The sequence below is a fragment of the Lemur catta genome, chromosome X (assembly GCF_020740605.2).
Source record: "Lemur catta isolate mLemCat1 chromosome X, mLemCat1.pri, whole genome shotgun sequence".
Taxonomy (NCBI): Eukaryota; Metazoa; Chordata; class Mammalia; order Primates; family Lemuridae; genus Lemur; species Lemur catta.
Window position 1 is genome coordinate 15,880,282 of NC_059155.1, and position 24,790 is coordinate 15,905,071.

General features: G+C 38.2%; 1 protein-coding gene and 1 long non-coding RNA gene across 3 annotated transcripts in view; one reads left to right on the plus strand and one right to left on the minus strand.

Annotated features, from left to right (window-relative positions):
- Positions 1-22,527, plus strand: part of LOC123628530 — a 46,955-nt gene extending 24,428 nt beyond the window's left edge. Inside the window, exons 1-3 of one of the 2 annotated variants that reach the window (XR_006731687.1) lie at positions 17,772-17,827; positions 18,548-18,657; positions 22,080-22,527. This is a non-coding gene — a long non-coding RNA (uncharacterized LOC123628530). Of the gene's footprint in view, positions 1-17,771; positions 17,828-18,547; positions 18,658-22,079 lie in introns of those variants that run through there. The other variant, XR_006731688.1, reaches the window with a different exon arrangement.
- Positions 14,972-17,072, minus strand: NAP1L3 (nucleosome assembly protein 1 like 3). Its single transcript, XM_045538287.1, has one exon. The coding sequence runs from the start codon at positions 16,849-16,851 to the stop codon at positions 15,478-15,480; it is 1,374 nt and encodes a 457-aa protein (XP_045394243.1). The 5' UTR covers positions 16,852-17,072; the 3' UTR covers positions 14,972-15,477.
- Positions 22,528-24,790: the final 2,263 nt, after the last annotated feature.

Consider the following 24,790-nt stretch of genomic DNA (forward strand, 5'->3'; position numbering starts at 1 on the left):
TTAGTTTAGTGGAGAGACAGACATTAGACACTTATATGGCCAGATACTTAATTACAAATGCTGATAAATTCTATCAAAGAAACAAAGGACACAGAGAGAAAACAACTGGGATTACATACTTTAATGTGGTTGTTTAGCTTGGGTGACCCGGGAGCCCTCTCTGAGGAGGCAATATTTAAGCTGAGATCTGAAGAATGAGAAGTTCCAGCCATGCAGAGAGTGGGTGGAGGACTGTTGGGGAAGTAAAGAACATCTAGGCATGCTCAAGTAACTGAAAAGTCATTGTGGCTAAAGATTGGAGAGAGATCTAGGCTGGAACATGAGACAAGGTAGGAATGGTAGGCAGAAACACGATTATGTAGAGTCTTGATGTCTGTGTTAAAGAATGTGCACTTTATTATAAATGCAAAGCAAAACCATTAAAGGGTTTCAAGCAGAGGAATAATGTGATTAGATTTACATTTTTTAAATGATCATTTTGCCTTCAGTGTGGACAAGGGATGGAGGTGGGGAAGAATGGATATTGTCAAATTTTGGTTAATGATTTCTGGCTGGTAAGAGGAATGCCCAAATGAGCCCTTAAGAGGCAAAAGCTTTTGATCTTAAACTACCATGTTTGTTGCACTCACACTACAACCATAGTGGATCTCTTTAAAGAATAATGTATATGTTTTTATAGTATTACACAAACTAATAAACTATGACGACATGCTTCTTTGTCTACGAAATATGTTAAATGTAATACTCTAATGAAAGTTGCATTTCTTAACTATCTAGCTTCTATTAAGGCTAAAGTTGCATATTACTTATATTTTGTTTATGTGTATGTGTGAATAAGTAATGTGGGGTACCATTACTTTTTTACCAATTCACTCTGGATTCAGTTTAGTAGAGCCTATCCAAGGAAAGAGCAGATCGAAGAGTTGAGAAGGAATTTCTGTGATATGGAATAACACTAATTCTCTCTGAGTGGACTTTCTCCACACCAGCTTCTTCTTGCAATCCAGCTATTTATGTGTTAACAAAATAAATGAATACTTAGGTGATTTCTTATAATTTCAGTAGAAAGACAAATGTAGTTTCAGAGGAACATTAGATTTGTTAGAAAGTGCTGTATTTGATGAGCATGTAAAAATTTTTGGCATCATAAAATTGTGGTCATGGTTTCTGGGGAATTGCCTCCTGGGGACATGGAGAAACCAGCACACCTGGTAACCTGGAATTTCCTGGCCATCACTGGGCTGAGGGCATGCCAGTGATCTCTACTCTGAGAATGCACTGAGAACAAATGGAACTCATTATTCCAGAACAGAGCACAGAGCTCTCCAAAGGGAGAAGTAGTTTTGATAAATTGAGGGAAATAACATAATTAGAACATAAAGAGAAGAAGTTTAATTGATTTATGAATGTGTCTGAAATGAACTGAACAAGAAAAGAGCAGTAAGTCAGAATACTATGGTCATAGAGATCTCTGAGACCTGTGAAAAAGGTAACTGAAAGATCAATGATTGACAGCTTGCAGCTGAAGAAGAAATCTTTAAGACCTGATATGAATTCACCTTCCTTTTGAAGTGTACCAAGAACTAAGTGAGGTAAAACTCAAGAGAAGGCATCTGCCAAATGAAAGTCTGGCAAAACCAAGGGTCAGAGAGTATGAGATGGAGGACTCGTGTCCAGAAAGGAATGGGAAATAAGTTTTAAGAGAAATCAAGGATCCTGCATTTCAAATCAACCCCAGATTAAAAGCCAGAATAGGTCATTCTAGCATACTTTTGTTTGCCTAGAAAGAGTTAGGTGAAGGAAAGAAACCTGGATTTTTTTTGAAATTGCACTAGCCAAACTGAGCTGAAGTGGATTTTAAGTTAGAATAACAAGTTTGCTCTGAGGTGTTGTCTCTTTATTTATCTCTGATTTTGCTTTATTGCCCTTTAGTTTTCTTTGTAAAGGCTCTGGTTACAATGAGTCAACCTTATCTTGACTGAATCCACAGTAAAAGGACTTTCCAGACATCACTCAGGATAGATGGGAAGAGATCTTAGTTCCCTGCATGGCCTATAGAAGTGGCAGAAGCCATCCAGAGTGGGGTGGTGGAGCTGGGTAGATGGAAATCATAGAGCTAACAAAAATTCTCAGACAACTGTGGATGTGCATGCCTTCCCTCCTGGGTCATTTTGTTACCTCACTTCAAAACCAAACAGACTTAAAGCAGAAAATCAAAGCTGCTTTAAAAAATGAAAGAAAAAAGCCCACAGCAGAAGGGCCACAAACCTCTCTCAGCTTGCTTAAAAACAAATCCCAAACAAAGAAAGGTCAGCTTCCGGAGAAAGTAATTCCTGTGGCTGTAAAACTCCTGACCACAGGCCAAGTGAGGGTCATTTCAGAAGGAACACACAAGAGTAGAGGCAAAAGCAAAATCAGTCTAATCGATTCTGTGTCTTAAGAGACCATTATTATATGGTCATGGCAAGGGGAAAAAAAAGATCTCTCTGGATTTCATCTATTACCACCTTACATGAACAGTCTGAAATGAAACAATGGGATTGTTTTGGTCGCTAAGATGCCCCAAGGCAAGACTATTCAATTTTTTCCCTTCTTGAAACAAAGATACTTAAATGCAAGACTCTGGAGCAAACTGTAAAAAAAGACTATAAACTTCACAGCTAGTCACACTTATATTTTTACATATGTCACAGGTTGTTATATCCAAATATGCAACAACTATTTGGGTAATACTTTTCTACAAAGACAATTAAGTTCCTAACAAACATCTATTTTATACATATCTAAAAAGGTGATATTTCAGTTTGCACATCATGGATCCTTTCTGAAAACGCCACAGAATGCCAATTTATAAGCTAATCAAAAAACGCAAACATATTTTGTTCTTTGAGGGCTTGCATTGGGTTAGGTATTTAATTTTGCTAGGATATAAAAACAAACGCTATAGAAAATTTCTTACACTTAAGACTAACCATAGTTGGTTAGTTGGTTTCTTTTTTTTTTTTTTTTTTTGGAGACAGAGTCTCACTCTGTTGCCCGGGCTAGAGTGAGTGCCGTGGCGTCAGCCTCGCTCACAGAAACCTCAAACTCCTGGGCTGAAGCAATCCTCCTGCCTCAGCCTCCCGAGTAGCTGGGACTACAGGCATGCACTGCCATGCAAGGCTAATTTTTTCTATATATATATATTTAGTTGGCCAGATAATTTCTTTCTATTTTTAGTAGAGATGGGGTCTCGCTCTTGCTCAGGCTGGTCTCGAACTCCTGACCTCGAGCTATCCACCCGCCTTGGCCTCCCAGAGTGCTAGGATTACAGGCGTGAGCCACCACGCCGGGCCTGGTTTCTAACATTATGAACACCTCTTTGAAATAAACATCACTTCCATTTATGTATAATCTATATTCCTAAAGATCTCACTTACAGTAAAAGCTTTTCTGATTTGCTGGAGCTACTCAGTGAAGTAGTGATAACAATGTCATGTGCTCATACAAGGAAATTAAGGAGAGCCTTTTGACATAAGGGTGACAGCTGGGAATCGTGCATAGGTTTGGGAGTCAAGAGATGGGAAAACATCTGGTTTGATACAAGCTCAAGATGGGTGACTTTGGGCAGAATAATTTTGGGCTTAGATATGCCATTTTCCAAGGATGTGTTGAACAGCCCTGGAATTCCTTGGAAGCACCTTAGAGATAACTGATAGTTAAAAGGGGGGAAGGCAAAGGCAATATATGTAACCTAAACTTTTGTAACCCATAATATGCTGAAATAAAAAAAATAAATAAAAATGTTCCTAGTGACATTTAACAGAAAAAAGAAGAGAATGAGCAGGAAGTTCTAGATGGCCCCTTTAATCAAAGTTGTTCTTTTTGATTTTTTTTAACAAACTGAACTTCTGTGTAAGATTTAATTTGAAGCTAGGCTTCCACAGGCCCAGCTATGGTTTGAATGTTTATGTTCCCTCCAAATTCTTATGTTGAAATCCTATCCTCCAAGGTGATGGTATTAGGAGGTATGACCTTTGAAAGGTTGTTAGGTCATGAGGACAAAGACCTCATCAATGGCATTAGTGACCTTATAAAAGAGTCTCCAGAGAAATCCCTCACTCCTTCCACCATGTGAGGACACAATGAAGAGTCATGTGTGAACCAGGAAAAGGGTCCTCACCAGACATTGAATCTGCCGGCACCTTGATTTTGGTCTTCCCAGCCTCCAGAACTGTGAGAAATAAATGTCTATTCTTTATAAGCTTCCCAGTCTATGGCATTTTGTTATAGCAGCCTGAATGGATGCACAGGTTTCCCCCACCCCATTACTGGAAAAAGTACCCTGCCCACCAAGATCCCTCAAGCTCTATCACTTTTGACGCTCTAATTCAACTCAATTTCATATCATCATTTTGAATTGCAATCATTTGAATATTGGGACTACCTGTTTCCCTGAGGCCACTGGAATATTTTCCCTCTCAACCATCTGAGCCAGGAATGTGCCTGCAGTCTTTGTGACAATGGGCAGTTGAGGTGCTTCTTGCTTGTTCACCATGCAGTGAGTTAACTCCTACCATCTTTTTCACCACAATCATCTTTCCCTCTCTGCTTTCCTGTCACTGTGAGTGACACACCAGCTGACAGTGTTATGAATAGGAAAGTTTGGGCAGAGTGACTGTCAGAAATATTTTTACTGTGTGAAAGGACATTTGTGGAATGTTATGGCATTGCTGCCTCCTGCCCCTCAGAGAATGTGGTATTGAGTACTGGGTTCTTGCCACTATACCCAGCATACCAAAGTGAGTTCCTGGCTTCATCATACATTACAAAGTAGTTAAATAACATCCTCACCTTTTACATACTAATATATTTATTTTCATGCTCTTCCTTATGCCCTAATTTAGATTTCATATTTTGAGTTAGGTATGATTTAGCTGAAGTCCTCAGAATACTTCAGTAAATGCTATTACCAGAATTAGAACATTCTTCCTGAGTTGCAGTGAGATTTGTGCTAAAGTTCACAATGTGAATTTGATAGCTCTAAATATGAGATATGTACTTGCTGCGTTTAGTGAAATCCCTGAGTCCCCTATCACTTTCCTTAGATTTCAAAGTTATGGGACTGTCCAGTATGTTTGCTCAGGATGACCTGATGTGACTCAAGTGTTATTCTGGACATGATCCTGTTGCCAATTACATTGGTTCACATGTTTTAATGTTATTTGGATTACCAATATAAATCACTTGATTGCATGTGATTCCTTTGTATTTTATATTACATAATAACATCATATTACTTTTTAGACATTTCATTGTCTCAGATTATAATATGACATCTTGAATAAAGCAGTTTTAAGTGGACTTAATCTTCTCTCAGTGCTTTAATTCAAAACATACCAGATTTTATATTTGGGACATGTTTTAATGACAAATTCATTAACCTCTAACATGTCTTGGATCATGTTTAAAATTATTTCAAGATTTTCCCCCACCTTAAGCCAGAATAACCTTGTGATAATCTCAAAAATGTTTCTTCTTTTTGATTAATTGGTTGATTGATTTTGGGGTCAATTTGTGGCTCACCAAGACTATGTGAATAAGTAAGTTCCAGAAAATACGTTGACATGGTTTCACATGCAAATTTCCAGCTAGTTTCGCCCAGAGGTGAAGTAAGTGGCTGTGTATGTTGTGAGATCTGATGATTCCTACCTTTAAATATTATTACCCTCACTAGCTCATTTGAAATTAGAAGATCGATCCCCAGTCTTTGGTCTCTATGGGTAGTATGATGAAATGCAAATATCTCTGGATGGGTAGTACACCAATCTACTATCTGTCATTAACATCTTAGTATGGATTTATTTAGCAGACCTCTGAAAATTAGTTAAAAGGGACTGGCAAGACCAAGATTTGATACTGGTTAAGGTAGATAAGAGATCTACAAGATTTGATATTGGTTTAAATGAAAGGCAGGTTTGTTTCAAGTTAATGGTAAGTTTTCGCTAGGCAAGGAAAGCATGCTTAGCATAGGGCACTTGAGTGTAAGCAGGAAAGAGAAGTAATAGCATGGTCACACCAACTTGGCCTAATCCCTCATTTTCCTGAAAATCATCTCTGTGACTTGTAAAGAAGGTTGAGCTACCTGGTTGCCACTCTGCCATCCACCCACCAGAATAACTTTCAAGAGTATCTTAGAGGCTGAAATATTCTCTATGCAGGAGGCTAAAATACAATTCTGTAATATCTTCCTCCTTTCACACCTTCCATAGGTGTTTTCTTGCCGTTTTTGGAAAAGTTTTCCTTGAAAAACTTCTCATTGCCTATTGTTTTTGGTGCTTTACTCTTTAATCAAGGCAATCCTATTCAACCTTTCCCACTAAATGTTCTCTCAAAAATGGATTTTATTTGGTTGACCTACTGGTGGGAGGGAGCCTAGTACAGGTTCTACAGCTTCTTGGGAAAAGCTCTGAAAACACTTCTCATTACTATTGTCCACATACTCTTCCTCTTTTTTGATTACTCCTTGTCTTGATTGAATACGACCTCCAAAACTTTCTGGGCAAGGTTACTTGAGAGAGAAAATGTTAACTGAAACTTTTCAAATCTGAAAATCCCTTTATTCTACTATTAAGTTTGGCTGAGTGTAGACTTCTAGGTTGGAAATAGCCTTTCGTTAAACTTTTAAAAGCATTGATTCATTGCTTTCTAGCTTCTTCAACATTGCCACTTTTATTCCATGAAGTTCTGAAATTTCACTATGCCCTGATGTAATCTATTTTTATTCATCATATTAGGTACTCAGTAGGCCCTTTCAGTCAGGAAAGTCATTTCCTTCAGTTCTAGAAATTTTTCTTGCATTACTTCTTGGATAATTTTATTTTTTATTTTTTCCCATTTCTGTATTCTCTAGTAAGTGTCATCCAAATGTTGGACATCCTAGATTGATCCTCAGGTCATTTCTTCTCCCTATTTTCCACCTTTTTGTCTTTTTGTTCTAGTTTCCACGAGGTCTCCTCCAATTTATATTCTAACACTTCTATTTTCATCTTATTTTTAATTTCCAAGAACTATTTCTTATTCTCTGAATATTTTTTTAGCCAATTGTTCATGAATGCTGTATATTCTCATCTCTCTGAAAGGTAAGTCATCTTAAAGTTTTCTTCTGTTCCCTGTATTGTCTCTCTTTCTAACAAGTTCACCTTTTCTATTCTATTGTTTTTACCTATTCCCTTAACATCTTGTCATCCATTTTTATATTACAGTAAGATATTAAGAAGCTGATTAGACGTTCTGTATACATGAGTAGGCACTGTTATATGGTACATTTGCCTTTAAGCTCAGGAGGCTTTTTCACTGGGATTCTCCAAAATGTCAGTATTTTTTTTTATTGAACAATTTAGGTTCCACAGAGAGAAACAGTCCAATTTCCTATAACGTGATATAAGCCTAGCTGCCAGTATTCTGGGATATACAAGAGGAGTAGGATGGAGATTGAAGATTAAACCATTTGACATACAGATTTTATATCCTCATTTTCAGTGTGGCAACTCATCCCAGTTCTTACTCATACAAACTTTTTCAGCAGGAAAAAACCCTCCAGTCTTCTACATGCATTGGCAAAAGGAAATTACTCCACGGAGTACACGAGTGAACTGAAGAGGGGGGCTATATATTCCTTATAACAACTGCCAATCTATCTTTCTATTTTCAGTCCTACCCACACCCCTGCCTCTAGACATTCTTGATGCCTCTAAATCCTAAGACTTTCTGAGGTTCTGCAGCATGCATTGCCTTGATTTTCCTTGGCTTCTCCCCAGTTTCAGGCTTAAGTTGCAGTATTATCTGCACTGCTAAATCAGTTACCACCTGTCCATCTACTTTCCAGCTTACAAAACTTGTGTTGACATTTCTCTTCTACTGTCATCTCCTCTCATGTTCTCTTTGTCCTTTTGGGTCATAAAGTCATAAAGAATTTTTAAAAATTCTTTGCTGTCATTTTAGTGAGATTTTAGGAGTGAGTGGGGATAAATATATTTGTTCAATCTGCTGTTCTTCCCTAGAGGTGGTTTTGTTCATTCTAATAGCTATGTGGTATTCTATAGTGTGTATGGACCTAGCAGTGATATACAAGATATTTAATATTTGTTAAGGGCTTTAGCCTCAACCAACTGGAATAGGCATCAGTTATAGTGGTAATGTATGGCCCTAAAGCCCCCTGTTATGCAAGTGTTAAGCCTTTACTTGCTAGATTGTGTGGAGGCTCAAGGTATCCTAGGCAAAGGACCAAGATGGACAGGTGCACTCAGTGTCCAAAATCAAGGCCAAAACTATTAAGATGTTTGGAATTATTGAAGTCTTTTGCCAACTAGTTTACCTGCACTGTGCATGCTGGAAAAACATCAATCAGGGATGTGCAATAATCTATTTAATCAATCCTTTACTGATGGACATTTATATTATTTCTAGTTTTGTTGAAGTTTACAAAAATGTGTGCATGACAATCTTGAATATATCTCTTTCTGTACCTTTGGGAATATATTTGTAGCATTGCTTCTTAGTAGTACATTTCTTCCATCAGTTACCTTGAAAACAACAATGGAAATTAAACAATTAGTTATTGTTTTTTTTCATATATCTTATAATTTAAGTTAATTCAACCCATTCATTTTTAAATGTTGGTTTTGAGAATTCTCTTCCACTGACAATGGAATAGACATACTTTTCTCTGTCCCTCCTGCTGAGAACAACAAAAGGCTCTGGAAATTATATATACAACAAACGTAAGAAGTCTCTGAGAGGTAGATAGAAAAAGGCAGAGTGGCTAAACCCAAGGAATGATATGATGACATGATGGTGAGTTTCCTGAGTGGCTTGTTTTGTCTTTGCCTCCTACATCATAGATTTGGAAAAAGATTGCAATTCAGAAATACCAAATGGCACGGAAAGAAAAATCCACAACAAAAGCCTGCTCTCTTTCCAACCAGAGGAAAAGGAAAGGGGCAGCCTAGCAAGACAGAAAACTTTTAGACAATATCGGCTCTATTAGAGCCAAACAGCAGAGATTAAAACTGTGGTCCCATCCCTATCCACACCAGCAAAGGCCAAGTGGGGAGTGAGACTTCTACCCTTGATAGGCTGTAAAAAAGTACCCTAAATCACCTTAGAGTGCTGTCAGAGAAGGCAAAGTAGGGAGCCAGGACGTTATCTCTGGCAGGCATCAATGACCCCCCTCTCTAGGCTGCAGTGTCAGTGCAGACCACATGGGGATTCTGGACGACTTCTCTCACACAGCAGTAATGGGAATTCCACTCTATCCCCACGGGGGGTTGTGTCAGAGGAGGCCTAGTTAGGACTTTCACCACTTCTCAGTGAGTAATAAAGCCTGCCTTCTCCTGTTCCCTGGCCCTGTGATGTCAGTGTAGGACACTTGGGAAGCAGTAACAAGGAATTCCTACCTGTCCTAGCCAGGGAGGTATCAATAGAGACCTAATGGGGAGCTGGAACTCTGACCTTAGCCCAGCAGTAATAATGTACCACACATCTTGTTGGAAATGCAAGCCAAGGGAAGAAACTACACTTCTACTCCCACCTGGCAGTAACAGGGTAGAGCCCCCTTCTTCTCCACATTGGAGTGGTGTCGGAGCAAGCAGGCTAAAATATAAGGTTTAAATAATATCCACAGTCTCATAACAAACATAACATGCAAAATTTCCAGGTTTCAATAGAAAATCACTCATCATACCAAGAATGAAGACAATTTCAAACTGAATGAAAAGAGACAATTAATAGATGCCAATACTTAGATGACAGATATGTTAGAATTATCTAACAAATATTTTAAAGAAGCCATCACAAAAATGCTCAGCAAACAATTATAAATACAGTTGAAACAAAAAAAAATAGAAAGCCTCAGAAAAGAAATAGAAAGTCTTAACAAAGAAGTCGAGGATATACACTTGAGCCCAGGAGTTGTGATGAGCCTAGGTGATATAGTGAGTATCCATTAAAAAAAGGAAATAAAAAGAAAGAGAAGATATAAAAAAGAATCAAATTGCCGGGCGCGGTGGCTCACGCCTGTAATCCTAGCACTCTGGGAGGCCGAGGCGGGTGGATCGCTCGAGGTCAGGAGTTCGAGACCAGCCTCAGCAAGAGCGAGACCCCGTCTCTACTAAAAATAGAAAGAAATTATCTGGCCAACTAAAATATATATATGTAGAAAAAATTAGCCGGGCATGGTGGCGCATGCCTGTAGTCCTAGCTACTGGGGAGGCTGAGGCAGGAGGATCGCTTGAGCCCAGGAGTTTGAGGTTGCTGAGCTAGGCTGACGCCACGGCACTCACTCTAGCCTGGGCAACACAGTGAGACCCTGTCTCAAAAAAACAAACAAAACAAAAAACAAAAAACAAAAAACAACACAAATTGACATTTTTGAAATGAAGAATGCAGTCAGTAAACAAAGTAAAAATCTCAGTGGATGAGTTTAAGAGCAGAATAGTGGGGACAAAAGAATCCGTGAACTTGATGATAGAACAATGGAAATTACCCAGTCCAAACACCAGAGAGAAAATAGACTGAAAAAAAAATGAACAGAGACTCAGGGACCTGTGGAAATTCAAAAAAGGATCTGACATTCATGTCATCAGTCTCAAAATGAGAGGAGAAAGAGAGAGGGGATAAAAAAGTATTTAAAGAAATCATGGCTGGCTGGACATTGTGGCTCATGCTTGTAATCCTAGCATTCTAGGAGGCTGAGATGGGAGGATAGCTTGAGCTCAGGAGTTTGAGGCCAGCCTGACCAAGAGTGAGACCCCATCTCTACTAAAAATTAAAAAATAAAATAAAATAAAATAAAATAAAAAGGAATGAACTATTGATATGTGCAACAACCTGGATGAATCTTCAGAGAATTATGCTGAATGAAAAAAGCCAGTTCCAAAAGGTTATATACTGCATGATTCCATTTACACAATATTTTAGAAATGATGCTACTATAGACATGGAGAACATAGTAATGGTTGTTGTTATTGAAGGAGGGGGTTGGTTGAGAGGCTACAGAATGGCAACATGAGAGATTCTTGTGGTGATGACATTGTTCTGTACCTTGACTGCATCAATGGCAATATTCCAGTCTTAATACTATACTATAGTTGTGCAAGATGGCACCATTGGGAGAAACTATTTAAAAGATATATGGGATTTTTCTGTACTATTTCTTACAACTGTATGTGACTCTATCTCAAAATAAAACCTTTAAGTAAAGAAAATCTCCCCAATGTAGATTCTGTTTATTTCTGTTTATAGTAGTTAGACAACCTAAAATAATGCATTTTTGTTTACTCAAGAATAAGAAAGCAGTAAAATTGTTCTATTTGGATGATGGTGGAAATTCAACAGTTCCAACTGCTTCATGCAAATTTATCTTTTCTACATAAATATTTATGCAAAGGCATGTTTAAGAGTGCTACAATTTAAAATGATGAAACACTGGAAAACTTCACCTTCCAACAATCAGAATTTGGTTAAAAAAATTAGAGTACTGTACATTATTTGATGAATAATTTATAACCATAAAAAGATATTTTCAAGGAATATTTTATACAATGTGGGTAATGATCAAGATATATTGTTAATAAAAATTAAGTTATATTGCTATAAAATAAAATATGATTGTAATTTTGTAAAACCAAATTGTGAATATAATCACTTAGGCATGATTGAAAATATATTTTAAAAAGCACTAAATTTCTGTCTTTTCCAAATTTTCTACAATAATAATGTATGACTTCTGTAAATAGAGAAAACTTATTTAAATTTTTAAAAATTATTTAAATTTTTAAATTTTATTTATTTATTTATTTTTTGGTCACCCAGGTTGGAATGCAATGGCACAATCATAGCTCATTGTAACGTCCAACTTCTGGGCTTGAGGTTTCCTCCTGCTTCTGCCTCCCAAAGTGGCATGAGCCACCAATATGTGGCTAACACTATTTTTAAAAAGAGCTCTTCCAGGCTAAGTAAAAAATGCTGAAGCTGTCTATGTAATTAAAACATCCAGTAAATCCAGGAAAATATACTTTCATGCTGATGGAAAATAAACGGAATTCCTTGAAATTGTTGCCCAAGTAGAAATAATACAAAATTATAGTCATGGCCTGCTAAGTCTTAGAATGAACAGAATTCTAAGAGTTGTATAACTAAATAACTATATATTCATATAATTGTATATAAATATGTCAATTTCTGTGAAACACAAGCATAAATAAAATTGATGTCTTTTCTCAACTGCATGGCAATAACATTCATTTTAAAAGGAAATAGCAAAGAGCAACAAACACGAACTTTTAGAGCAAGAAGCCCTGGCTTTCAGTCTCTAGGTCACCACCTATTAGTAATGTGATTCAGGTCAATTATTTTTTCTTACCTCTAATTCTTTCTTCTATAAAATGGAGAAATTAATGATTTCTTCCTCGAGGGTTCTGATGCAGAGCAAATTAAATAATGCACACAAAAGCACTCTGCAAATTTTTAACTGGTTTATTCATTGTTATTTTATTCTCCAGGACAAACAGCCGCTTCTGCTTTATTTAGTGAATCTCTGGATGCACATTGCTGATTGGAATTCTGGATTCAGACAATACTCATGTGGGAAATATTTTGTAGACTGTTACTCATACTTCGATTATATAAATGTTTTACAGTGGCCTCTCCATTCTTTCCATTTTAAAAAATGTTCTTCTAAAACAATTTGTCAGAAAGCTAGCTACTCGTGTGATGACATTGGTTTATTTAGACACTGCCACCTTCCCTCCTTTCTGTTAGGATCATTTGCAGTAGACAGAATTGCATTTTTGAGGGTTTCCTAATTTAAGTGCGGTGTTTGCTTCCCATCAGTGTTGACTTCCAACTTAGAATCTCACTCAGACCTGATTGATGGCCTCTCAAAGTGGCCTTCCAGGCTGGAATATGAGAAGAGTTAAGAAAACAACCATTATTATTTTTTTACAGGCCTACTGAATTGTGTTGCAATATTAAGAAAAGCCCTCAAAATAGATCTATCAATAATACAATTTTTGTGGGTTTGCTTGGGCGACAGTGAAACTGTTACTTCATATAAGGGCCAGGCGAAGTGGCTCATGCCTGTAATCCTAGCACTCTGGGAGGCTGAGGCAGGTGGATCGCTCAAGGTCAGGAGTTCGAGACCAGCCTCAGCAAGAGCGAGACCCCCGTCTCTACTAAAAATAGAAAGAAATTATCTGGCCAACTAAAAATATGTATAGAAAAAATTAGCCGGGCATGGTGGCGCATGCCTGTGGTCCCAGCTACTCGGGAGGCTGAGGCAGTAGGATCGTTTAAGCCCAGGAGTCAGAGGTTGCTGTGAGCTAGGCTGACGCCATGGCACTCACTCTAGCCTGGCAACAGAGCGAGACTCTGTCTCAAAAAAAAAAAAAAAAAAAAAAAAAACAAACACAAAACATAGAAAGAAATTATCTGGCCAACTAAAAATATATATAGAAAAAATTAGCCAGACGTGGTGGCACATGCCTGTAGTCCCAGCTACTCGGGAGGCTGAGGCAGTAGGATCGCTTAAGCCCAGGAGTTTGAGGTTGCTGTGAGCTAGGCTGACGCCACGGCACTCACTCTAGCCTGGCAACAGAGCGAGACTCTGTCTCAAAAAAAAAAAAAAAAAAAAAAAAACCCAGAAATTATCTGGCCAACTAAAAATATATATAGAAAAAATTAGCCAGACGTGGTGGCACATGCCTGTAGTCCCAGCTACTCGGGAGGCTGAGGCAGTAGGATTGCTTAAGCCGAGGAGTCTGAGGTTGCTGTGAGCTAGGCTGACGCCACGGCACTCACTCTAGCCTGGCAACAGAGCGAGACTCTGCCTCAAAAAAAAAAAAGGATGTTCTAAGACTATTCCAAAGTACCAACCAATTCACATGATACTAATAGTTTACAGTGCCCAGCTCTCTTTGGTATTACAGTATTTATGTTACTTTTTTGTTTCATTTTCTATCTGGAGCTAAAAAGGTCTTGTGTTCATCTGGATGTAATGACAGATGAGGCTTTTTACTCTCCAAGTGCCCCAGAGCATACTCTGGATAGCAGAGGATGTGAAACTCATAAAAAGAATGGCTGCAGAGCAAGTGGCAAACAGTGAGAGGATTACCTTCTTTCTGTTGCTCTAAGGTCCGTTTACCCAGTCATATATATCATGGGTCCTGTGTACCAGTGCCCTCTTGTGAAAGATGTTGTTATGGGTGCACACATGTAGACATTTTGCCTATTTCTTCTCGGAAAGGAAAAGAAAATGTATACCAAACAGTGATTCAGCCATCTTTGTTTATCCCTTTCTCCTTCCTTCTTTTTTGTTTTTGTCTCCTCCTGCATTGCCTCTCCTCCTCATGCACTTTCTTTACTTCAAATCAATCTAATTCTCCTTCTCCTTAATGTTATTAAATACACAGAAACATGTAGTTATGAAAGATTTGAAATATCTCCCCTACGTCCCACCAAAAACAGAGATAATGGAAAACATAGAATCATTTGAATCTTTTTATTTTCATAGCATGACACACTTTATTTGACATTTATTAATTTTACTTGCAATAAAACATGAAAAACAGTATCAAATGATGTAAAGTGATATTCATGAAAAGCAAAGTAGAACATATTACAAAGAAAATGTGCTATCGTTAGTTTACAATACACAATATGAGGAAACACTTTTTTAAAATACTACGTCATACTAACACCTCAGTGGTAAACAATAACTTCATATTGATTAAATTTATAGATCACTAAGTCACATAAACAAGCTCACAGTCATATCAAATGTGGTCTTGAAAGACATTCTTAAATGTAAGCTAATCTTTTTTTTCAAGCAAATTTCACAATACACTGTTCTAATTAGTATAAGTGCTGTTATTTCTATAGCAAAGTAATGAAGGCACAGCTAGTGCAAGCAGATTTAAACTTTTAGTCTTCTGGCTGGAAAAAGGAAAAAAAAACACTTACATTGCTACTTCATAAACTTTGTTTTTTTTTTTTCAAGCAAATATTTGTCTCAGTTAACAATTCTGACAGTTTTCACAGCTACAATCTAATAAGAACATGACAAAAGAACTTCACAAAAATCAACACTCTGTAGCACTAAACTGACATGCTTTAGATCACTGACAACAGCTTATGTATTTTGAATATTACACTACAATAGGCTAGATAGAATAAACTAAGACACTTTTTAGCACAATTTTTTTTAAACTAGACTACCAAGAAACTACGAAAACACGAGATTGTAAGGAATAATAGCATTCAGGTTATTATATGGCAGGTTTTCTTCTTTTTCTTTTTTCAAGGCTATATGAACTTGCTTCACTTCTTGAATTTTTAAGATTCTTGAAAAATCTTTCAACATCTTTTTTATTTTTGATATTTCCTGTTTCCCTAATCTCTGCCATCTTGATAGTAGGTGCCATTGACTTCACCTGTATGCTAATACATTGATTTCAGGATGATCTTACCACGTAAAATTTGACCAATTTGAAAGTCCTCATCAAGGATAGCATCTTCTCGTGGTTCCAGCTTTCCGATCTTAGGAATCTCAGGAGGACTAAAGAAATTAAAGAATGATGCATTACGAACCACTCTTGGCTGGATTTCAATTTCTCCAGTGGCAGCTGTGCGGCTCTGGGTGGTTGTCATGGTAACATCCTTTCCTCTTCTCCAGTCTATCTTGCAGCCTTTGCAATCTTCAATTTCCCATCCACAAGAGGAGGGATTGTTGTGATCTGGTTTTGACTTTATAAAATATGTCTTCAGCAGCACCTCATTTCTGAAATATGGATTGCGCAGAAAATGAAATGCAAAGGTGTAACTAATAGGCTGGCCAGGTTTTGAGAACCTCAGGGTAACATTAGACAAGAACTTCAGAATGGGCTCATCATACTTCTGAATCATAGGCCCGAGCTTCTCAACCTTCTTTAAAACAGTCAGCCAATAGTGAGGAATGCGTTTAGGATCTTGTGTTCCTGGCTTTTCCTTCCTAGCTCTTTTAAGATTCACTGTTTCCTGAAGCGTTTCCTCAGGAACTCTTTTACGAGCCTCCTTTACTGTAGCCATTGCCTTAACCTCTCTTGCTTTAGGCTGTTTATCTTCTGCCTTTGCCTGGGGGACTCCTTTACGACCTTCTTTTACTTCAGGTGTCACCGCCATACAATCTTTAGAATTTGCTTTTTTTTCAGCCTTTACCTCAGGAATTTTTTTACGAACTTCCTTCTTTTCAGCCTTCACCCGAGGTTTTTGTTTAGGGTCTTCTTCCTCACCCTCTAAGGGAGGCATCTCACTAGGGCCGTCATCCTGCACGTCCTCATCACTGCGGAGCTTCTCTGAATTACGTTCATATTCTTTTCTTGTAAGCTTATATTTTGCTTTGCCGATTTTATATCGCCTATCATTCAGAGGCTTATTGATTTCAGCATATTTTCTCTCAAGATCATGAATTGCCTTTAAGAATACGGAGTCTACCTTGTCAAATTCTTCTTGAATATTTCTGAGCGCCTGCACACGACTTCTAACTGCCTGAGGCAGCGAATCCAGGAAACTTGCACCACGCGCAGGCCGCGGGGCCCTTCTGAATGGCGCAGGTGCCCTGTTGTTTCTATATAAGCGGTTGCGGCTGTTGCTGCGGCTGCCGCTGCTGCTGCCGCTGCAGCTGCTGCTGCAACTAGTGCTCTCAGAGCCACTGCTTTCAGAGATAGTGCTCTCAGATTCTTCCCCAGAATCACTAGACGAGCTAGCCATCTCCTCCTCTTCAGCATTCCCCTCGGCGGCAGATTCCGAGACCATTTTAGGATCTGCGTCTGCCATCTTGCAAGCCTGCAAATCTCTTTACGGTGGCGACTATCAGAGATCGCGCGCCCGGAGAGGGGCAGAAAATGACTCACGGATGCTTGGGTGGCAGCGACCGAGGCCCGGGTGGCGGAGGTGGCAGCGGCGATGGCAGCAGCAGCGCACGGCAGGGCGGGGGCTGCAGCGGCGGAGGCCTGAGCGAGAGCGGCGGCAACAAAGCCTCTCCCAGACGTTCAGCAGGAAAATGGCGCAGTTTGAGACACTGAAGTCTCTTCTCGTTTTAGATCGCGAGGTCTCGCGAGGCCTCGCGAGCCCTCGCGAGCCTTTGCGAGCCCTTTGTCGGATTCATCCCCATGGCTTAAAGTTACGGTGAACTGAGAGGAAGATTAGCTGGGGACCGAAAAAAAAAAAACAATACTGTTAACGAGTAACTTTAAGATTTATTACAGGTTTGCTGAGCCGGAAGTAAATCTGTAAAACTATTCCACAGGGCAATATTTTTCTTAACCAAACGGGCCTCAGTTTCCTTGTCTGTAAAATGGGGATGAAAATACTAACGCATAATTAATAGTAATTATGAGAGAAAGGTACCTGATTTGAGGAGGACCTTAAATACCTTAAATTTAAAGACAAGACATTCAGACTTGGCTGCAGCACAACAAGAAATCATCAAACTTTTTTTTAGCAGGTTAGTTTTAAGAAAATTAGTATGATGGTGGTGTGTGGCAGGGATTAGAATCAAGAGAGACTAAAGGCGGGCAGATTATTTGACATGTCCCAATGACGTGTAATGCTAAATTGCTAACATTTATTGAGTGTTTTCTGTACCCTGGGCACTATGCTAATCCTTTATCTATCTTACCTCATTTAATTCCTTCAGCCACTGTAGCAACATCTGTTATCTATGTTTCGCAGAGGAGGAAACTGAGATACAGAGCAATTAAAAAATTTACATAAGCTGTTAATTAGTATGAGGTCACCAAAGGAGAGATCAGTAAGTCGCAGAGAGAGGATTTGGCCCTAGACTGTCTGGCTCCAGAACCCTCATGTGTAACTGCTATGGTATACTGTCTCTAATGTGCCAGTCAATAATTTCCCAAAACACCATCCATATTCACCCATTAGTATTACTTCAAGGAATATTTAACAATTTTGGGATTTTCTATGTAGAATGATTATTCAGTTGTCTTACATGATGTGGGCATTAAGTGTCTTGAATTTGTGATTTTTTTTTTCGGAAAATTGAAGCTTTATCCCTCAAGTGTTAAAAAAAAGATTCTTTATGGTGAAATCATACTAAAATATACTGTAAGCTTCACAGACTTTGTAAAGAGTTTTTTTGAATATGATTGATTCAGGGTTTTATAAATGTCAGTTTTTTTTTCTGTATTATAGGAAACCTTTGGAAATTATTAAGGTTGGAATACTCTATGAACTGATAGTGACTAACTTCTTTTTTTTTCTTCTGATTCTTCAACTCAGTGATTTTCTGCATTGTTAGTGAGGGCTTAGTTTCCTCTTTGGTTGTAAGCCTCGAGATCACTAACTAGCAGGTACTGCTTGTCCCCTTCCTTGTGCTCTGCTATCTCTGATTACTGACATCGGTGGGTCTAATGCTTCTTGCATTTTATAATATTGATCCTCTTTCCCTCTACTTCTCTCTCCTTCCGTTGTTTTTCTCTGATCTCTCTTTTTTTATTCTTATTCATTTCAGGTTTGTTGCTAATGGTACTGGAGTTTGCTATCCGGGCTAATCCAGCAGATATTCCTTCTTCCTAGAGAGAGGGCGGAGTGTTTCGTGTGAAATTTGGCTCCTTTTCTCTGGTTAGTGAAATAACCATAAACATAAGACCTATAAACAATGTACCTTTAACTCTTGGCTATTTTCATGATTTCTCTTATTTTGGGGTCCTAGGTTGCTTTGAATAGCTGAGGGTCCAAACATCTGAAGCTAAAAAAACCACAGCTCTGTTTTATTTCTAGAATAGAAAGTTTAATTCTGGCATTTAACTTTGAAGGGTCTAAATTATGTTACTTTTAAATTTAATTATTTCAGTATTAATATAACAGCAATATAGCTGATGTATTCCAAATATTTGTATGGCAAATAATCTAGTCTTTTAACTATTTTCCAGTTTAAAACATATTAGTTCTGGATTGTGAGATGATATTATTTTTTCAAATTGTTGTTTTTTTCAGTCACTCTAGAAATTTAAAAAAAGCATCTCAAAGCTCTCGATGGTTCTCATATAACTGAATGGGCTTTAGTTAATGTTTGCTCTAATTGTTAGAAAATATCTGAATCATATGTAGTGTATTACTGCATTAAATTTTTAGGGGACATTAACTTTTGAAAAGAGTTCTGTAGCACTCAGGATCTATTTGTAAAGTAGTAGGGTTTAGTTTAAAAGCAAAACAACAAAATGAAACAAGTAACTCTGCTTCATTGAAACAAAAGATTTTTTCCCATAAAGTAAAACTACATATATTTACAGACTCAAATACTTCTTAATAAAATCACTTCTCTTTAAAAGTAGCTTTCAAATACTAAAATTCATAATCTTTGTTCTCCCAGATTTTAACAAAGTTATATGGTGTCTTTCTGAGAACCTGTCTATTTTTGGTTAATTTTAAACTGACAAATATTATCGAGCTCCATCTAAATTAAAGGTAGGAAAAATAAAGACTTCCTGTGTTTTAAACTTACTAGAAAACATAAAGCTATTTTATCACTAATGGATTTTCTTCAGCACAACCTTGCAAAATGGCCCTATCACTGCTCTATTTAACAAGCTGTTTTTATTTGTACAAGAATCTTCAAATGAGAAGGGGAGTATTCTGTTTACGTTGCTTGTAAGTGAGGCCAGAAGACCAGAAACAAATCTTCTCCTTCAGAGGAAGAGTTCTATTTGATAGGAGGAAATCTTTTAAAGTAAGGCCTACCTTCTGATTTATATATTCAATTGGAAAGGTGCCACTGCAGCTAGCCTCTGGACCTATTTTACCTGAAGAATTACCAAGAAGATAATAACTTTTTCAAGAATGATTTTTCCAGGAAATTGGATCACTTTAGAAAAATGAAAAATATTATAAATGGCATGTAGAAAGGTCCTGAAGAATTAAAATCTAAGACCATATCCACTGTGGCTGGGTCAGCAGGGCAGTGGTGCTGGCTGAGTGTTACATTACCTTAAGGTCAGCGTTACGGGTCATGAGGGGTTAATCACCAAATGCAAGGCAGAAGCATGGTTGGATAGGCTGTGTCAATTACTGTGAACCTATGTAGCAGGATCACATGATTAAAATGATTTTGTCCTTAGTACCAGGAGCCCCAGGTAGTATCTGTGAACCACAGAGAGGCATAGAGGATTGAGGTTGTAAAGTCAACACAGAAAAAGTTCCCTGAAGCCTCAAGTCTGGGGCTGTAGTTGTTCTAACAACTAATTGCAATATAGATGGAAAATATACTTAGATTTCACTTGCCAATATTGATCTGTTCATTAGTTGTGGCTATCTAGAGCTTTGTGTTGAGAAGGACTGCCGGGTTCATTGGGAAAGAAGGTTGCGATTAGGTAACAATGTATGCCATAAACCTGAGAATAGGAAGCGGGTGCAAAGTGGCCAAGTGGCTGCCGTTCCTGAACTGGAAGTTCTGCTGTCTCATAGGCTCAATCCTATCAGCTCAGTCCTGTATTGCCTGACTCGCTCCTCATTGGTGTTCAATCAGGTTCCCTCACCTTCAGTGTGTTAGACCAGGGTGAACTTGCCCCTTGAAAAATGAGGAAGCCCTGAAGGGAATCTGAGCATCACAGGGCTTTTGAGACCAATGTACCTACTTTTCTGCTTATTGATGCAATCACCCCTTGAAAGTTGGACAGGAATGGTGATCATATTGTCCTTTTCTTTTTGGATGCTCCAAGAATTGTGAGACTGGCTTCTCACACCATGGTGCCACACTCCATGAGCCAGGAGCAGCTGGTCACTGCCTTTAACTTCCAGTGACTTTTAACTCCCCAGACTAGTCAGATGCCCTCACTCATTTACTTGCCTATGTGTATGTTCTTGAATGATTCTTTTCCTAGCAGCAAGGGTCTGCTTGGATCAGAATCAAGATCTCTTTGGAGGCCAGCAACTTATATCTGTTCTCCTGTATGCCTTGTCCTATGCTTTTGATTTGGAAGATCTCTTAGGCCCTAAGCACTAGCCCAGAGCTTTACTAGCCATCTTGTCATTTGCAATCTGACCACTTTAGGTTCTTTTCTGCTTGCTCAGACTTTGACTACCCCATTTTCTTTCCTTAACCATTGGTATATATGTCATCCAGGTTTTTATTTCCATGTCTACCTAGTTTCTGGCCCACTGTTCTCCATGATATGCCTGGTTATTATGAATCCTTCACTTATGACTCATTGCCTTCTTCAACCTTTAACTTGTCAGTTAAGGTTGTGAATGTCACATCTGAAGACCTTTAGTTCTGGTTCCCCACCTTCTCTCCATGATACACAATTTCCCAATGTTGACAGTAAAAAACCCAGTCAGGTGAGTTCAGAGGTTGGCATAGGGCAGGTGAATGCTGGATGTAGACTGCCCTATAAGATCAAAACAATGGCATGTACAGAGGAAATCAGGGTTTTCAGATGCCAGACTGGGACACTTAGAACAGAGTAGCAATGCCCTTTCAACTATGCCCTTTCAGCAGGCTAAGAATATCATATTTGAATTTGAATCACATATTTCAAACATGCATTCAACTAGAAAGACAGAGGGATGGAATTGTGAGAATAGGTTTACAGGCTTGAATCTAGAATGAGTCAGTCATTCTTTAAAATGTAGAGTTGAGTACTATGGTGAAACCACTTTAAATCCATGCTTATGTGTCCAAAATGTAATTTAAGAGCAAAAGGGACTTTAGGTATCATATAGCCCAATCTCCTAATTTTACAGATGAAGAAACCAATGCCTGGAGAGGTTAAGTGCCTTATCCAAGGTCACATACTTAGCTGGTGGCACAGCTAGGACTGGAAAGAACCATGGTCATGTTACATGCATTCCTTTGTAAGCACTACTCTGTCTCTCCACAGTTTCATTGTTTTTAAATGATGAGTGACTCAGCTCACTTCAAAGGGCAAAGAACTAATTTCCTTCTGATTGAAATGAGGCAGTCACAGGGTTTCACACAAGAAAACTGAAAAATGATATATGTGGCTTATTTCTTTGTTCCTTTCTGTTCTTGTCTCTGGATCAAGAGGAAGCTAGCAGAACAGTTGGAAGCAAGACGAGGCAATCCAACGGCTGCCATGAAGCAGAGGGCATATACATCAGGGAAAGCAAACAAACATCTGCTTATTGCTAGAATGTAAACAAAAAGTTACATGTATCTCCCTCAGTGGAGATATGGACCAAGGTTGCAGCTGTCAGGATCTCTGCTTCTAAATTGGTTAGAGCCTAGAAGATGTGGATGCTGACATTTAAGGGAGTGGACCACTCTTACTAAGAACACCAACCTTGGTAGTTAGGGATAAGGACAACTTGGAAGAGATCCAAGTCTAGCTGCCAGATACAGCTCTTCTTTTAACAAAGGGAAAATGAAGCATCCTGTTTGAATGGAGCTTTCCCTGATTTATGGTGAAATTGTTCATCTCTGATCCTTTATTTAAAACCACATGCAATCTGTGTATCTACTACTAAATTGGATCTGCCTACCTTATTTGTTCATTTTGTTGTTGTTATTGTTGCTATTTGTTCATTCATTCATTTGTTCAGCATTTATAAGTGCTTACTACATTTTAGGCACTATTCTAGATGTTAGAGATACAATGTGAAAATGGATCCTAGTTCTTGTTTTGGAGAGGTTGCAGTCTAGTGGAGAGAGAGATGAGCAAACACCACAGTCTGATAGAGGATGTGATCAAAGTATACTAAAGGTAATAAGGAATAGCAGAGGCAAGGCAGTTACCTATCTGAGATGGACAAGAAAGCCTTTCTGGAGAACTTAGGTTCGAGTTAATCTTGAAGGAAAAATAAAAGCTGGAAAGTAGGTGAAGGAAGAAATCAGAAAGAACAATGCACAAAGGCAAAGAGGCTCAGATATCCTGGTGCATTCTGGGGACCCACAAAGAGTTTGAGGAGTGGGATAGTGAAAGAATCTGAAAAAATAAGCAGGGGTAAGGGCTTTATTTGCTGAAGATTGTTGAAAGTCAGTGAAGGCTACTAAATATCAGACCTTCTAAAGATTCCTGAACTCCTCACTTGGATCATGCTACTTTGTCTTTAAAAATGAGGATGATTATTTCTGCTTCATGTTTTTGGGGAAGAGTTAATAATATGTGTGAGTTCACCAAGCATAGAACTAGTAGGACAATCAATATCCATCTTATAATCTCCTTCCTCTTCTTCCTTCCTTTCTTCCATTTGCATCCCAACTAAATCCTTCCTTCATTCTCTCCCTCCCAAGATTCACTGTTTATACAGAAATTGTGAATGTTTTGTGTGGCTTGACAGTCTTGTTTATTAAGTGGATGACATTTAGAAAGCAATTTTCGCAAGTTCTGTCTTCATAGCAGTGCATGTACCAGACCACTGCAATGTCCACAACTGAGTGGATCTGTTTGCCATTGCTGGGTGACATATTTCGATGATCCTGTCACAGACATGAAGCATTTTTACAAATTACAATCAGAACTTGCCAAAAATTGATGCAGCTGTAGTAGGATTAAATTTATCCTTGCACACCCCCTAACCTATCAAATTGTCAGCAGCCTGCCTTTTGGAAAAAAACTAGATAATTTTTTGCTTTATTTTGTTTCCAGTGTTACCATATGCAATTCTTTTGTTTGTGTTATGAAGATATCTGAACATTTTTTATATGTTTGAATGAAAAGGTCATTTCCAACATATTGTGTTTGGGTAAAAACTTTCAAGGAGCTAAAATGATTAACAGGCTTAAAGAGAATTAGTTTCCATAATATACTAAACTAGAGTGACTATCAGATTCTTAGTGGCTCCTGGATAGGCTGAGTGTGGAATTCATTCACATAGTTGACTTTGGAGCACTTTTCTTTATAATCAACTAGTTTGCTTGGTACCTAGACTCAGAGACTGATGGCGTAGGAAGGAACTACAACAGGTATCTGGTTTCCTGTTGACACTTGAGTCCCTTCTATAGCATCATTGCTAATTGATTGTGGAGCCTTGGCTTTACCAGAGTCAGTGATGGGCTGGACACTCTCTAGTGCTTAAAGGTAGCCCATTCCATCTTTGGACTGCTTTTATTATTTAGAAGGCACTTCCTAATATTAAACTAAAATGTGTTTTTATAACCTTTGGTCTTAGATTTATGACTTATAATCAAAGAGAATAAATCTCCCATCCAAGTACTAACCAGGCCCGACCCTGCTTAGCTTCTAAGATCAGATAAGATTGGGCACATTCAGATTATGGAATCTTTGATTTTTAAGACTATTGTCCGTATTAGAGACGGAAATGAAGTTAGTTTGAGCTAACCGTCACGTACATTTATAGGTGCTCATAAATAATTCTTTTAATAATCTATTATAGAATCTTTCTCATGACTCAAATATCCAATCATTCATTCAACAAATAGTTATTTATTTCCTGCTATGTGTCAGAATAATCCTAAGCACTGGAGTTAAAACAGTTTACAAGACAGTCAAGGTCTTTACTCTCATGAAGTTTATGTACTAGGGAGGAAGTCAGACAATAAACAAACACACAAGTATAATAATTTTAGATAATGATGGATGCTCTGAAGACAATAAAACAAGGAAAGTGACTGGGGTTGGGGAAGGGCAGTAACACTAGATAGGTGAGAAACACTAGATAGGTCAGAGAAGGGCTTCTACTAGAGAATGATATCTTAACTGAGATCTGGTTGACAGGGACTTAGTCTGCAAATATGCAGGCAAATATACAGGCAAAAATACTAGCAATGCAAAGG